This window comes from Stereum hirsutum (assembly GCF_000264905.1).
Source record: "Stereum hirsutum FP-91666 SS1 unplaced genomic scaffold STEHIscaffold_6, whole genome shotgun sequence".
NCBI classification, from domain to species: Eukaryota; Fungi; Basidiomycota; class Agaricomycetes; order Russulales; family Stereaceae; genus Stereum; species Stereum hirsutum.
This window is the reverse complement of record NW_006763136.1, coordinates 1,994,251-2,010,100: the sequence shown is the minus strand read 5'-3', so window position 1 is coordinate 2,010,100 and position 15,850 is coordinate 1,994,251. Positions and strand designations below refer to the sequence as shown.

Genomic DNA, 15,850 nt, shown 5'->3' with positions numbered 1-15,850 from the left:
CGCGAGTCACTGGCGGCCCCAGACCGTATTCCGAAATGTGCCTGCCTGGTAAGCCTCGCTGTTTACGAGGTGATCTTCACGCCGCTCTATCACTCTCATCAGCTTACTCTTCATGCCTTAGCAGTGGGATGTTCTCCTTTGCGGTCGGTCGGTTTGTTTCCGTTCAGGAATTTGTATCATTCACCCGGCCATCTTGCAAGTGTTTCCCTTCGCACTCCTGCACATTAACGTGTCGTCCTTCACGGCTTAGGAAAGCTCCTGGACATCGCTGATGTAGAGTACCACGCTACTACGTCACACAGCGATGCATCAAACTATTGTCACCCTTCTGCGCATCATTTTGAGAGATACCGTCGGTCGATCGTTGCTCATTACATCCTTTCCTTTGCATTTGACCTTGATCCGGTCTGGTCTGCGTAATTTACGAAGGTCTAACAGATGTGTTGATGCTGGCAACATAATCACTGATTATGACATGAACAATAAAATATTAAATATACGTCGAAAACAGCGTTCTGGGTAATCTGAGGAAGGAAAAAGTAATGTGTATGATACATAAGACCGGAGGTACAAGATACGGGCGTAACGGTGCATGCCAGTATAGAACGGCTGTGTAGCTCGGAGAGCATGGCGTGAAATCTAGAATAATAACTTGTCAATACGACAAACTAGCAGATGAAATCATTATAAGGGACGGGGACTCACGGTATCTGGCCCGGAGGGTAGTGCGATTGCATTAGCAGCAGCAGCATGGAATGGGGATAATCCAGCAAATTCCGCCCTAGAATTACATGGATGAAGCATGAGGAAGGCCAAACGTTATGTAGCCAAATGAGAACTTACTGGACATGGAACGCACCCGCCTCTTAGCCTCTCAGCTTGACTCTGATCTCCAGTATTTTTCCCTCCAGGCTGGACCATCATGGAAGTTGTCCGAGGTGGCTCGCTCACGACCTGCTCTGTGGCAGGATTTGTTCGTGCACTGTGAGACATAGCAGTGGGTGGGTATGAGATGTTCGTTGAAGAAGGCATGACTACGAAGTAGATGTTCAGGCGCCGGAGAAGATTGTAGAGTTTGTAGGTAGAAAAGCTGGAGACGCCACGGGTTATAAAGGGCGACTTATATACCTCGACATAGGGGAAATCTGACGTCATCATGCATAGCCGCCTCTCATCGCTTTCCACTGGCGCAGTTAGGCAACCTCTCTCCGTTCGCTGCCTTTCCCACCGCTCCAACGCAGCACAATCCTGGGCATTCCAAGTCCTAAAACACAACCTCCCAAGGCGAGCTTGGTGCGTGAAAGTCTGAGGAGCATCAAAGTATGACGAACGGTAGGTGGGCCACAGGATTTCCAATGCGGCGACAGGGCTTCTGGCGATTGCGACTTGTCGCGTCTATCTGAGTATCTCTCTATCTTCCTTACAACCATCATGGCACCAAGCTCATTCTCCCTGCGCATTCAGCACGGTAAATCCACAGCTTTCTGTGAATGTATAGCCATACTCACTATTGGATAGGTATTACCGGAGGCTTCGCCCCTCCCAGGCCCTCTGCGGTTCACGATCTCGCTCTCGATCCATCCTCGGATCCAACCTCCATCTTCCTCTCATCCGCAATACGCGATGATGGAACTCCGTCTCTTCAATCCCACCCTCCGAAGCATGTCAAGGTGTCTGCAGACACCGATGCTCTGATCGATGAACTCCAAACCATCCTTCGTCGTCTCCCTACCGAGAACCCACCTAGCGCAGACATCTATCGCCGTGACATCGGAATATTCTGGCAGGGTGATGGGTTTGAGTGGGTCAATGCCGCCCCGCAGGGTTGTGGCGGGTTCGATAGCAGCGTGAATGTCACGGATGATGATAGGAAGGCATTCGGCAGGGCTGTAGACATCGTCGAAGAACTGGTCAAGAAGGGTGTGGCGAAGGAAGCTTAGGAAGGCAGAGGTTTGAGTAATCACTCATCGAAGCTGAAGCAAGAATTGAAGTCAAGAACTGGATGGAAATTGGACACCTACCATGTATTACTCGTTGCCCCTATCTCGCCTTCTGTAGCAAGAACGCTTGCGCCATTTATCGCTGTTCTGGGTCGGTCTTTCCATATGTTGCATGCTGGTCTTCGTCTTCAATTCAAACAATTGATAGGTCAGAAACCAAGCCTGTTCACAGTGCTGGTTTGGGGAAATGAGATGGTCGTTCTGGTTTGGGGACCATGTTCCCAATTATGACAGATGGCAGCTTTGGAGCCTTTACTTTCAGCAGCATGGCGCAGCTGGTATAGCGCGCAGGGCCCATAACCCTGAGGTCCCTCGATCGAAACGAGGTGCTGCTACTCAGACTTCGCCTTAGAATTTTTTACTTTTCCCCGCCACTACCAGACGTGCTCTGGATAGTTGACACCAAATATCTACAGTTATCGTCGAGGAATTTATTGTTGCCACCAGTCCAGCTCCTCTGAGCCTGACGATGATTTTTGGAAGCGCCACCCGAGTTTTGAGCTGAGCACCCAGCGTACGCCTGTGGGAAGCAAAAAATGTACTAAAGTCCTGGTCTACTCACAGCAGCACACAATAGCCATAGAATCCTCGAATCAAAATTTGATAAATAGCCATGCAGAAACGATATTAGGATGTATAACAACAATCAACTGGCTCAATCGATCTATGTGCAATATAGTCTCCTGTGTCCACGTCAAAAGAGGAGAGAAGATAATGGTCAAGGTGGTAGGGGCAAGGCACCCTGGCCGGTTCTGTCCCTCACCCCTTTCAGAAAAGGCATCAAGTTCGTCCCGCCCGTCCCTTTCACCTTCCCCACTTCCGCCACCTCAGGTTTCTCGCCGCCCATCACAGTCGTCGCGCTGTCAATTGCATTAGGGTATCCGTTTTGGTCAGGACGGCCTGACCTAGCAGCTTCCTCCTCCTGTCGCAGCCTTCGCTCCTGGTTAACGATGTAGAGCGTCGCGATTCTCACATGTCTCGTCCTGAACTCCTTCAGCTTCTCGACAGCTGCGTTATAGGCCTCTACCACCGCCTTCCCGTCTTCCGCCGTGACACCACTATCCGCCACCCATGATCTAAGACCCTTCACCTGCTCTCCCAGCGCTTCCAAAAAGAGTCGATGGGAAAGAGGAAGATAGTCTCGCATGCGCCTCAAAAAATTCCCGTTCGCCTTCTGCACACCCGCGGTAGCCACGGGAGGTGCAGGTCCAGTAGGTCCCGCATAGCCATTCGCCGTCATGACCTTCGCTGCTACGGGCTTCGCGGACTCTTCCGAGTTTGTCTCAGCAGCAGAACAAGACGACTGGCTAGATGGCGTTGAAAGTTCGTGCGTCAAGCCTTCGATACCGAGGAACACGTCCAAGGCTTGGATGATCGAACTCTGTGCCGCCGAACTACCCGCCATCTCTCTCGCCTCCCATAGCCTGCCCGAACCGCCTTTGATCCAGGGATTCTCGTCTACTAGCGCCCGTATCTCCGCTTCGTCGCCGGCTAGCTCAAAGACCCAGCCTTGAGTTGCGGTGCAGCCGACGAACCAAGGTCGGACGATGTCGTAGAAGGTACGAGGATCGCAGTGGTCGCGGACGCCATCGAGGATAATGCCCATGTTGTGAATGTGCGTGGAGAGGGTTCGAAGGAGGGTGGCGAGAGTACGCGCATCTTCATGCGAGGAAGAAGAATCTGAGGACGGAGAGGAAGATATGATGGATATGATAGATTGCATGATCTTGAGTGCGGCGGCGCCCTCCAATTCGATGTTCAGGCTCGTGAGGTAGAAATGGGATTCGTCATGCGTGCCCGTAAACGTCGTTTGAATGAACATGTCCTCGGCCCATACTGGTTCCCCTGCGGCCTTGATGCACAATTCTTCGACGTCGAGTAGGTACGAGCGCATCGAGAAGTTGTATGTCTCTGTGTCTGCGTATGTCAACACCGGCGGAGCATCGAGGGCACGGGAGATTGCCAGAAGAGGTGTGGCGAGGGATGCGGGAATAACGACGTGTGGCGGCTTGTCTGAGGAAGACGATGTTGGTGATGGAAGAGAATGGACGTAAAAGTGCAGGAGGAAGGTGAGGACGTGGCGTGCGCGAGCGAGTACTGACAAAGGTTCCACTGAAATGAGAGGTACGACCGAGACGAGCTCCATCTGGAGAAAGCAATGGGATCAACATCAAGACACATTACTTGGAAGATCCGAATGAAGTGAAGAGAAGCGAAAGTAACGCACATTTCTGAGGTTCTGACGCCATGCTTCGGCACCTGCTGACTGGTCCTGTACGGACAAGGGAAGATCCTGGGCACGAGCTAAAGCGTCCTCCCATTGAGAATATTTGGGAGGCAGTTGAGTGGCTGGAAGAGATGTTTGGGTATGTAGGAATGCATGGCTAAATATATGTGAGAAATCCGCTGCGGCGGGCGTGGCGTCATAACTAGCTGGTGCACCGTCACAGACGCCGTGTTCGAGGATATGTTGGCTAGATGTCATGGGCCCAACTGGCGCTGTTTGGGAGAGATGGAAGTCGTGAGGCATGGTTGGTAAAGGCTAGTGAAAAGAAAAAAAACGGCAGGTCAGCAAGAGCGACGGATGTTTGAGACAGCCGCGAGGCGTACCGCAGGGGGAGATGGAGAGTCGAAGTTGAGGATCGTCGCACCTAGACCTGTTTCATTTTATGGAGGACAGAAACTGCATTGTTCATTATCTACGCGCGCCCCTCGCATCGCAACATAACAGCCGAAGGTCAAGGTCCGGACCCAAAGTAACTGGCCCGGGCAAACGTCATATCGCCTCGTTCCCTGACTGTCGCAACGCTCCTGAACAGTGTGTGCTATAGTCGTATGGGCCTGAAACAAGCTCAAGGTATCATACCTACCGCCTTGAGCTGAACTGCGATTGCATAGTACTGTTGAAGAGCTGCGTCCATGGCGACTTCGCCACGGCTCGCAAACGAGTTCATCCTGAACTCTCCGGGTTCGTGAACTGTTTCCAATGCCGTACAGACATGTAAAAGGGGGCCAATGGTCGTTAGGATGGAGGAAGCTCCGGAATATTAGCATTGTCCAAGATCCGGCCGGGCATGCGGGGACACTTTTCTGTTTGTCAATCATGGCGGCTACCCCACAGTGGGGTGGCTCGGAAAAGTCCGGTGTGGCACAAGAAAGGTCGTGTATCATAGCACCCAAAGCCGACACAAAACGGATATTCGAAGGTAGGTGGTCATTGTGTTGCAACTTCCCCTAGACACGATAAAATATACCGCTTCAGTGCATTCGGTCAAAGAAAGAGAGTTGTAAAACCGAAGAATTACTTACCGGCACATGCCGCTTCGGGGTGAATCTGCATGAACCTCGTCGGGGCCCAGATGTGCTGGCTAGGTTAAGGATGTGAGTTTTCGTTGGAAGTACCCCTAGTAAAAGGTGCGCATCACAAGACAGCGACTTGTACGGTCTTCGAACAGAGCCACCGAAGACAAGGATACAATCACATTTGAAAGGAGAACAATACATAGGCCCTCAACAAACCACACAATCTTCTTTGAGGTTCAAGTTGTACATCGTCTTGTCCACGATCTTCTCTATCTTCTTCCAATCACTTCGACGCTGAATAAATTCGTAAATATCCTACATTATAAACGTTAGTGCGGGCAGGCTTTTTTATGGTACAAGAGCCGACAACGTCAAGATATATATCATACCTCCGGTCTGTACGAGCCCCCATATCTTGTCACATCTCGCACAATCTGTGCCAAGTCCTTTGCGTCTTCTACAATATAGACATGGCCTAGCATCTTTAGGTTTGCGAAGTCCGAGGTCAGAGTGGGGATCTACGAAGCAGAAGTCAGTAAGACAGTGGCAGAAGGGAGGAATCGTTTGGGGTCCCCCCAGCGTACCTTCAGCGATGAGATGAAAGTATGATAGGCGTTTAAATCAGCAATGACTTGGAATCCACCGTTGAGCGAGATAATCTGTCTCTTGAGATGTTTTTGTAGAATTCTGCCAAGTCGAGAGTTAGGTACTTTTTCCGAAGATGGATGGAAGAAGACCTACCCAATCAACCGTACCCCGACTTCCGTCTCGAACACTTCCAAAACCTCGCGGTTAACGTTGCCTTTCAACAATCGGAGATGTTCTTTCAAACATCGGATGGCCTCTGTGCAGCCTTTCGTGGGTCCGAGAAGCAGCGGGTCATCTTCTGGGGGATAATACGTCCTTGGAGGTGTCAGAGTTAAGATGATATGTTCGACCTGGGCAAGAAAGAGGTAAATCTCCGCTTCCACTTCGTAATGATGTTAGCCGTGAGACGATGTACTTGGTTCATGAGCACTTCAATACCGGCATTCAAGCCTTGGGCCACGGAATCGTCGAGCACGTTCTCAAACCGCTTCTTTTCTCTCATGACACCGTTCAGGAAGTCTCCAACATCGACGTGTGGAGTCTAAACTCATGTTAGTACGAAATGATAAGCGATATCGAGAAGGTAGAGAAGTCTGACGTACAAGCTCCTTGTCAAAATAGACCTGGACGATGCTTTGAATAGTATCACCGATATGGACGAGCTCAAAGAATTGTACCAGAGGAGCCACAGCATTTGAGGTTTCGTCACCGCCAGGTAATGGGCCGGAGGCTGGAAGGGAGCCCGAGCCAGGGACGGCTGGTGGCGGTTGGAATGTTCGCATTTGGACGATCGCACTAGCGACAAATGTCATTAAAAATATTCGACGCTGCAAGATGATTATACTGACCTTTCAAAACCGCCCTTGACATGCTGTGCAATAACTCTCAACATCTCTACCGCGACCTCCTCAATCGTGTCGTGTACCCTGTGTCCATATGTACCTGGGTAACCGGCGAACGTCTCCACCCTCTTCAGCGAGTCTCTCGTGGCGTGGATGATTTCAAGGGTGACATCCAGCGAAAGCAGCAACTGAAGGTTGTCATATGTTCGAGCGCGCTTACGAGCTGCATGCGAGCTTGAAAGTGACGCGGTCGATGCACGTGCGGACGTCACAGATGTAGTCCTCGTGTGGTCTGTCGCCGCTGTGTTCGCCGTGCTATCGACAGTGGGCGCCAAAGAAACGCGATCGGCATTGTCCCAGTCACCGTTCTCCTTCTCGCCCCATGCCATGTCGGTCGACTTGCTCTTCTCATCCACACTACCACGCCAATTCTTTTCATCCTTCTCGTCTTTCTCGTCCTCATCTTCAGGTTCGTCAAAAAGAAGTCCGTCATCACCGTCCCCATCTCCTGCCGTACCTCGCTTGTATCCTCCGGCAGGACTTCCCCCGAATGTACCACTTGCCTGCCCACCCCAACGCCTGGGATCAAGCATGCTGATCCCTTGAACGGCAGCGCCGCCAACTGTTCCCCCCATTGCGCCCATAGCACCTCCAACAGCACCACCAGCTGCAACGACAGCACGAGGAACGATAGTGACCGGGAGGAGTAAAACATTGGTGAACGATGATAGAACGGATCGTTTGAGGTTCGCAGGTGAAGACGATGCGATGAATGAAGGTTGTGTCGGTGTATTCCCGGAACTGCCGGGACCTCCGTTCACTGCGAGCGAGGTTGAGGAAGACAACTGGCGTGAGTGAATTGCAGAATTGAGGTCAGGATATCAGCGAGGTACGTTTGGATTGATAAACCGCACCTGTTTGTCCCACTGCCGAATGGTTATTGCGAAAGTTTGCTTGACAGACTCCACCTCTTCATCAAGATACTCGTCCATGTTCAGCTCGAACATTCGGTACCTGTCATCAGGCCAACGAAGTCCCACAAAAAGACACGTTTTAGAACAGGGATTGACAAATTGGAATAATAGTCGTGGCATGCCACTAATCATTATAAGAGGAGCTACATACACGACGTCCTCCGCCTGGGTGACCTGTACACCTGATTTTGTATCCTTTCCCTCCGAGTCTGTCGTCTTACCCTCCAGGGATATTTGCACGATGGTATCAACCATCCGCCATGCTTCCCGAAAAGATGCCGCCGTGGCTTGGAGGAACAAAGCACCGTTCGCCAGCGAGCGAGCATGTGTAAGGAGAGGGGTGATGTATTCGCCTACCTGTGGCGCGTCAATCTGAGGAGAACAAATGTAGAGTGAAAAAAGACATACGACTTCCGAAGCGATGCGGTCAGCAAAAGACAGAAGAACTCCAGAGGCTGGGGGGAATACGCGGACGGCACGCGAGCCATGTTCTCGTAGGGCATCGAGGACATAGTTCATGAAGGCATCCATAGCGTCGAAATTCAGTCCACCCGAAGGCCTACGGTAAGTGAACTTTGGTCAAAGAGTGTCCTATAATGCAGAGGAAACTATACTGCAGGCAGGGGATGGGTACCCAGAAGATATACCTCTTAGGACAAAGTGACATTGTACATCTCATCCTATACCTGCATCATAGCCAAAAAGAAGATGAGACGCACGTAAAATTATTCAGTGGTTTATGAGTCCCACCCATGTAGAATATCTCCCGTTTCTCGGCCCAAACTCGACCTAGTTCCCATTCACCGCTCCCGCTTCCTGCAGCCGCAGCCCGGGGATCCCACACCTCCCAACTCGCTTCCGCAGCTTCTCGCATTGCGGCTTCATCTCCTCTGCCATCAGCGTCATCAAAGGCGGCAAGTAGTGTCGCCTCGAATCTGTCAGCTGCCGCTCTAAGCGCGCTGAAGAGCGTCTCAGTATTGCGCAGAGGTTGTATTCGGGGGGAAAGGAAACATGCGAGCAGGTGCAGCACTTTGGATTGGTAGTGCAGCGAAGGCGCAGGTGCCGGAAATAGCACGGTGAGGATGAGATGTGGCGGTGATAAAAGGGCAGTGGTCAAGGGTTTGAGGAGCGAATGAGCTCGAGTGTAATTACTTCGTGACGAGGGAGCGGAGGGGATGGCGTTGGTTGCCGTCAACGGAAAGCGGGTACTGAGACTGGGTATAGCGGGTGAAGCGAAGGTGCCGCCCACAAAGTCACCCATTTCTTCGGAGGAGAAGAGATCTTGCCCATTTCCTGAGTTGACTCCTGCCCCTGTAGACGTTGGCCCCGACGTAAAGTCACCGAAGTCATCGTCTACCTTGACGGTTGGAGGTTGTGATGCCTGTGCTGCCGTACTGGATTTCCTAGCAGTTTGTTCCAGTTGATCCAAAATGGGCTCAAAACTGTGTCCTTTAACTTCGAGGGCCTTCCAGCGTCCTTCCCAAAGGGAGTCTGAAGCGGCCAAACGAGAGAGCGGACGGGAAACGCGAGCATAAGCAGGGATGTCGGGAACGGGTAGAGACTGTAGAATGAGTAGATGTAGATCTTCTGGCAGACGTCCTATTAGTCTGTACTGTGGTTTTTGGGCCTTTTGAGAGGGATTGTTAGAGGAGTAGAGTCTGACTGGTTCAAGGGCTTTGAACTTGTCCATTCGTGATCGTAGACTGAGAGAGGTATTGTGGCGGCAGCGGCCCGCCGATGTCAAGATCGGTTGTGCGCGGCGCCACGATCGGAGGCACGCACGGCCATTACCGAGATGGGTGGCACAAAATACGCCACATTTCCATTGTCCACGGATTTTGCATTCATGATTACAATTTGACAGGGTATAAAGTACCCAAAATACTGCATTGGACTTTCTAATATGTGCTCAAATATTTTGGGACCTATTTGAGACTCGTAACTATCACCTTCTGTTCAGGGTTGGAGACGGAGCTAGTCAAGAGCAATCAGGTCAAAATCAGGTTCTCCAGGGACCAAATATTTGTTAGAAATGAGCTCACTAGGGCATATATGTAGCGGTTCACATCGTGTTTTGGCGATGTGAACTAAACCGATGACAGGTTCAACACATCGTAAATTTGTCCTGTTGGAGTGTCGAAGCTCAATTCACACTTCAGTGTGAACCCCGACGGGAGAGTGGTCTCTTTCCACCTCTCCCCGTTCGCTGTCACGAATCAAAATGGCACCCACAGTTTGGCATGAGCCTCATGTACTGTAGCATCAAGAAGATGCTCAGTGTCAAAGGTCATCAATAAGGGGGACGAGATACAAGAAGGACCAGACCTGTCTCGAGAATCGAAACTCAGTGTGAACTGAGTATTATATCCGCACCACATCTGACATTTTGAGTTCACACTTTTCGCTGTCAGAATGACGAAAGAAACTGATGTGAACTGCTACATATATGCCCTACTGGGCACAAATCTTGCTGACCACCCTATCAAAAAGCTGAGGTGCCTTCCCTGTGGTGATAGAGCTCTGAGAAGAGCCTCTTATACCAAGCACTAAACAATATGACTTGCTCATGACCTGCTCACAAAAAAATTAGTATGTGTAATGGCTGAATGTGAGGGGTGTCCATGTCCATGGACCATCAGGCTCCTTAGTCCTATACTATGCCACACTTTTACCATTTAGCACAAGATATATTTATGGATATTAAAAAACCTAGGATTTCACGTGGAATGGCCTGAGGAAACTGTCAAACATCCAATTCATAAATCTGTGTCACTAACATTGCATTGGTCTGTGTCCAGCTTTCATCAAGCCTTCCTGTAGGCCACAACACAACATTCTCATGACATTCATTTAAGTTGATAGATGTTATCTGCAGACTGAAAACCAAGAGAGGTTGCAAACTTCAATTTTCAAGTAATAGTTCACTTCCAACAAGTGCCAGATGCAGGCCAAAGGAGGGTGATCAGCCAATCAATGGTTGGCCTACATATTCCCCTTCAAACTGAACTTCACTTGAAATTCTCATTCTCGCTTTTACCAAGCTTTTACATTTCATTCGTATCACCTTGCAACCCAAAAGTCCAGTTTTGACGCTGCAGATAATATCTAATGATAAGGCCCAATGGTCTAGTGGTAAGATACTTGCTTTGGGTTTGTTGTGAACTTAGTCCACAATCCACGTGCAAGGGATCCCCGGTTCGAACCCGGGTTGGGCCCATTTTGTTCCTTTTTACTAATACCCCCATCCAAATCTTGTCAGGAATAGAGCTCCTGGAGGGCTATTGGCCTAGAACACAGACACAGACACAGATATGGGGTGCAGACACAAGGGTAAGGATATGTGCATGGACAATTTTTGGGCTTTCCAAGGCATGAGCCTGAGCCCAAAGCCCTATAGAGAGTCAGGGTGGGCTCAGGTCAGGCTTGGTCGGGCTTGGGCTTCTGAGCCCGGCCCAGCACAACACTACTGGCTGATGGAGGTGTCTCTGACTGTGTTATCACAGGCTGAGTCCTGTTGAGTCTCTGGATGTGTGCTTTGGGGGGAAATGAACCTGAGAGCCCAAAAAAGAAGGTAAGTCAAGATGATGAAAAGCCAAGAAGGGGTGGCATAAGGGGCAGGAAAGGCTGTATATATTTACAGCGGCAAAAGTCACATAAATACCTGCCACTGATGTAAATGACATGCACTCATGGCAGTCTGTCATTGGTGCCATGAGTTTGACTCTATCTACCATTAGCTATTGTATGCACTGTTGGTCATCTTTGTATTTTTTCTGCCCCCAACTTCATTTGTTTGTTTTTATATTATCCATATCTAGAAACAAACCCTTTCAAGTGATACCAACCACTGACCCATATTTTTTTAGGCTCTAACACTGATAAACACGGTACAGTACAGTGGGTGTGCGAAGCTAACGGGAAAAAAAGGCTGGCTAAAGCACCCAGAAAACAGGGTTCCTGCGGAGTCGAACCCACCGATGACGGAGACTGCCGGCTGTGAGCACGTGCGTCTGCCGCCCGCCCATCATGTCCCCGGTTCGAACCCGGGTTGGGCCCATTTTGCTCTATCCCATGTATTTTACCAATGTAGAATAAGCACCCGCAATAATTTTGGAAGCACTTCCAAGGATCCAAGCCTCGAAGACAGCGAGCACACGGAAACGGCGGATGCGAGTGGCGCGCGTCGACTCGGCGTTTCCCGGGAGGAGTTTAAATTAGTTTCGTCTGCTCTCCATCTTTGTTATCAACGGCCAACTTCCTTCCGAACTTCTTTGTAAACCATGGCAAAATTGTCTGTCATTGATCCTGAAGGCATCCACTGCACGATGTGGCGATGCCATGGCAATGCAGTCCCTCTACATCTGTTTCACCTTCCGCCGCAGTGGTCTGGCTCTCAGTTTGAGCTCATGGAGGTCTGATGGCAGGGTCTGCCAACTCTGGATATAGACACCAGTAAGCCATCTTCGCTACATTCATCTCTGACCTTTTTACCGCAGAAAGGTATTGGCTCCCCGCACTCGAAGGAGAGAGCGTCCGACTCTCTATCTGGTGTTCTGTGGGTGATTGTTCTTTCGTCAAGAAGGACATGCACCCATATCGTGAAACCGTGCCGGTCATGCATCGATCATTCTTAAATGTCGGGCCTGATGCTGACCCGTGCTTTGTGTCCCCAATTATACGACCGAATGGTGGTTGTATATGGTCAGAGCCCTCGATGGTGGCTGAAACTACACGACAACTCCGGTAAGTTTTGTTCAATTTGCACATACAGCTATAGAGACGATTGCAGGACTTCGAACGACTGAACAGTCTGGACATCAATGCAGGACAACCTGATCACGCTTGCGTGCTAAAAGCACAAACCACCGGATCGTTTTGAAATCCCGTGCTCTAAACGCCACTGGTAAAAACTGGCAACTTGTATGCAGTAGGTGGGTACATTCAAACCTGCGTGATCTTAACTCTGACCCATACCATCATTGAACAGTTAAAATGGATCTCACATCATACTACCGTGCTTTGTTCTCGTTTGGGGTCCCTGCACGTACAGCGCTGAATCACAACATCAAGGTCGCCTGAAGGGTATAGTCAACGTGAGTTAATTTCTTTTCATCTACTTACGCCCAATTGCACGGGCTTTGTACCCCTTTCTGCGCATGGACAGCATTCGCGACTGGCCTGCGCATGAGGTCTATTTCTGATGGTATTCTTGCGACCAGCCTCGATCATGCACTCCCAGGCTGTTCTGGATATCGCATTATTCTGGCTATCTATCGGTTAGCATCGTATGCAGATCACATCATAAGCCAAAATAGGTGTCGTGGAGCATACATCATCTCGTCGGAGTTCGAGTTGAACGCGAGCTCGCTGAATGAGCTTCCGGCGCAGTATATTGAATCAAAGTTCGCCTTATTATCAGGATTCTGCGTTGTCGTTTCGACGAAAGGGTACGCGCCCTCCGTCAACAGCACGCAGAGTCGTGTATTGCGTGACTCATCCTGCGCTGAGGTATGACCGATCCGCTACACTCTCTGGTACCTTTCGGCTGGGGTAGCCCTTTTTCCATGAGTTGTGTCCGATCATCTCAGTTTCGAAACTCTCAGAAGTTGAGATGATATCTCTAGCGAGGATCAAAAAGATGCGACTTATTTCTAGTTCGCTCCGCCGTCTAATTTGGACTGCGCAGAGATACACGTAGCAGTTGCCTCAAAGTCTGCGTGCACGGTTTTTGATGCGAACTCCAGGTGATTCGGAGACTCAAACTCATCGTGATGCAAACGCATCACCGAACCAGGTGACCGCCTTTGTTTATGCTTGACTTCCACTATTCCCTTAAGCAGTCTTTGGGCAGTCGCGCCTCGGAATGCGAAGAGCGGTCAAAGGCGCCTATCTTTTTCTCCATGCCGACCCGGAATTCGAGGACAGAATTTATTTGACAACTGACAACTGTCATTGGAGACCAGGAGACGTCTCTCACGAAGCTCCTCCTTCGAATGATACGGTGAGCCATAAATCAATAATATGGTAATAATATTTGATTTCGTCCTGCCCCATTCTTCTTGATTATTTCTGGGATCGCGATGCTTCTCTGACGGGGCATACCTATAAGGTAACACTTTCTCTACCACACAACGTGTCTATCGCCGTCGACCGTCGGATGCAGAGGCGTTTCAGGGGTCTCGCTACTTCGAAAGATAGGAGGCTCCCACGTTGGCTTGCATACGAATGAATTAAACTCCTTCATCCTTCCCAGGTCGATTGTCTTATGAGACTGTCATTGCGTTGACAAGGTCCCGCGATGACCGCAGAGCTAGAAGGTTGATATTGTCTCCATGCACGACAGACGATACTTGTCAATCGTACCCTCATTCGTGAATCATACATCGCGCTCGCCCGACGTAATTCTCTAAAATTCTGGGACGAGTACAGACTGCGCCTCGTATAGACATCTCACGGTGCTCCTAATCGTCACCTGTTCTTACCACATCACGTATTCCATTCATTCGTGCTCATACGCGTACACACAGCTCGACGACCCTGCAAAATTCCAGCGCAATAGGGTTTCACCCCCCCAAACAGCGATTGACGACGTCTTTTAACATCGCCGCTGTGGACGGAAGCGAACAGGCATTCATGCTACTATTCAAAACACCGGTCAGACATGAGAGTTTTGAACCGAATGTGGTCTTTTGAGTGGAAGGTGTGCCACGAAAGGATCGGCATCAACAAGGTTTTAAAGCTTGGAGACGGCGTCTTCAGTCTTATTGGCCGGTTGCAGTTTGGAATTTTTGCTGGGAAAGCCGAAGCGCACTGAGCGATCGGATCGACGCATGGGCTCAGGTGGACGTCGATAGAAGATTTGCACGGCAGACCTTTAACTCGCGCAGCCAGTTAAATTTTTGCTATAGCGACTCGGGCTACACAACCATAAATTCTCTACAGCAAGAAGCCGTTACTTCCTCGCTCACGGCGGCCGAAGAACCTCGTCATTTATTGCGCCAGGCTTCGCAAAGATACGTTCTGACGTATCAGGAATTCCGGATTTAGTCTCCAAGTTTTTCCCTCCCTTCCATCGCCCTCTTGCGGCCACTTTGACGCTGGCCACCGTAGGCACCCACCTCCCGCACAAATATCGTTATCCGGTAGGAATATTCAACTATTACCCGGCAGTGAGCACGAGTAGACTTCACTCAGGAGGATCGTTAGGCGGACGGGAGGCTATCCGACTCGGGGATATCTAATATGACGGCAGGGCCTGATATATTCACCATGGCCATTCGGTGTGTCTTCATCCGGTCTCCATAACATCTTGCGCAGACATATCGTGCCCTCCTAAAAAGATCGTGCAGTAAAAGACTCACTCGAAGGCCTCAAGTTATCGAGCCGGCGGGCACAACGACGAAGTTCGTCCTTCAAAACCTGATCCGGCGGCACATAATTGCTCCCGAGGTACCAGGTCCACAGCGGAGTTCAGACATTTGCTCTGCGGAACCTGAAAAGTAGTCCGCGAAAGGTTAATCATACTGGTAGCCTCGTGGCGCTCGATCGCGTCCTACTTACAATTTGAAAGGATCTCTTCCGCTTTACAGTTTCGTCGTCGAATGTTCTTCGGACGAAAGCTTGAAAGCTTGAAGGGTGACTGGTGACAGGTCGGGCTCGTGATAAATGAGCGGGACTTTCCTCGGATAATTTCTCACCTCTTCATGGCGATCAGACTGCAATTTTGACGGAGTCCAGAGGACTGAAGTTGACGGCGGTGGGCCGCAGACATATATACGTATGACCTCCAAAGAGGTTCTCTGGGGCCCCGAAGCACGCATGCCAATCCTCCATGAGGTGGCTGAGCTTCTCTACTGCCGATCCTTCTCGTTAATGTGCTATCACCGGAAAAAGCATCAATCCGCGATCGATGGTGGGGACCCGACGGCAAGAAAAGAAAAGTGAAATACCGAAAGGTGCCTCCAAGATCTATCTCGTATTCCACATCTCGCTAGCCGGTGTCAGGGGCAAGATTCCTTGTGGGACGCCCTATCACAGCTCTCGGTTCCTTCATTGAAGTGTCAGTGAGACCCGGATGATCCGCGCCTGTGTGCTGATGCGCAAATAGTGGTGCAAGTATATCGAGTGCAGCAACGCCGACCGA

The 15,850-nt window shown here is 50.3% G+C and overlaps 4 protein-coding genes and 2 non-coding genes across 6 annotated transcripts; 3 read left to right on the top strand and 3 right to left on the bottom strand.

Annotated features, from left to right (window-relative positions):
• Window positions 1-309: 309 nt before the first annotated feature.
• On the bottom strand, window positions 310-993 carry STEHIDRAFT_110792 (uncharacterized protein; the record flags this gene model as incomplete). The annotated part of the gene is made up of 4 exons (XM_007303770.1): window positions 310-449; window positions 579-639; window positions 706-781; window positions 860-993. The coding sequence occupies 4 exons, from the start codon at window positions 991-993 to the stop codon at window positions 310-312; spliced, it is 411 nt and encodes a 136-aa protein (XP_007303832.1).
• Window positions 994-1,007: 14 nt separating this feature from the next.
• STEHIDRAFT_168318 (uncharacterized protein) lies at window positions 1,008-2,096 on the top strand. The gene is made up of 2 exons (XM_007303769.1): window positions 1,008-1,468; window positions 1,519-2,096. The coding sequence occupies exons 1-2, from the start codon at window positions 1,432-1,434 to the stop codon at window positions 1,938-1,940; spliced, it is 459 nt and encodes a 152-aa protein (XP_007303831.1). The 5' UTR covers window positions 1,008-1,431; the 3' UTR covers window positions 1,941-2,096.
• A 164-nt stretch (window positions 2,097-2,260) lies between these two features.
• On the top strand, window positions 2,261-2,335 carry STEHIDRAFT_t136. The gene has a single exon. It is a non-coding gene; the product is annotated as a tRNA-Met (tRNA).
• A 411-nt stretch (window positions 2,336-2,746) lies between these two features.
• Window positions 2,747-4,523, bottom strand: STEHIDRAFT_96831 (uncharacterized protein; the record flags this gene model as incomplete). Its single annotated transcript, XM_007303768.1, has 2 exons — window positions 4,228-4,523; window positions 2,747-4,146 (listed from the first exon to the last, which is right to left on the bottom strand). Coding segments are annotated over exons 1-2 (1,656 nt in total), but the record flags the coding sequence as incomplete, so codon positions are not given.
• A 981-nt stretch (window positions 4,524-5,504) lies between these two features.
• Window positions 5,505-9,397, bottom strand: STEHIDRAFT_96828 (uncharacterized protein; the record flags this gene model as incomplete). Its single annotated transcript, XM_007303767.1, has 11 exons — window positions 5,505-5,618; window positions 5,693-5,821; window positions 5,888-5,990; window positions 6,045-6,241; window positions 6,307-6,432; window positions 6,494-6,686; window positions 6,740-7,578; window positions 7,648-7,747; window positions 7,859-8,064; window positions 8,116-8,266; window positions 8,427-9,397. The coding sequence occupies 11 exons, from the start codon at window positions 9,395-9,397 to the stop codon at window positions 5,511-5,513; spliced, it is 3,123 nt and encodes a 1,040-aa protein (XP_007303829.1). The 3' UTR covers window positions 5,505-5,510.
• A 1,425-nt stretch (window positions 9,398-10,822) lies between these two features.
• Window positions 10,823-10,923, top strand: STEHIDRAFT_t137. The gene has a single exon. It is a non-coding gene; the product is annotated as a tRNA-Pro (tRNA).
• The last annotated feature ends 4,927 nt before the right edge of the window (window positions 10,924-15,850 follow it).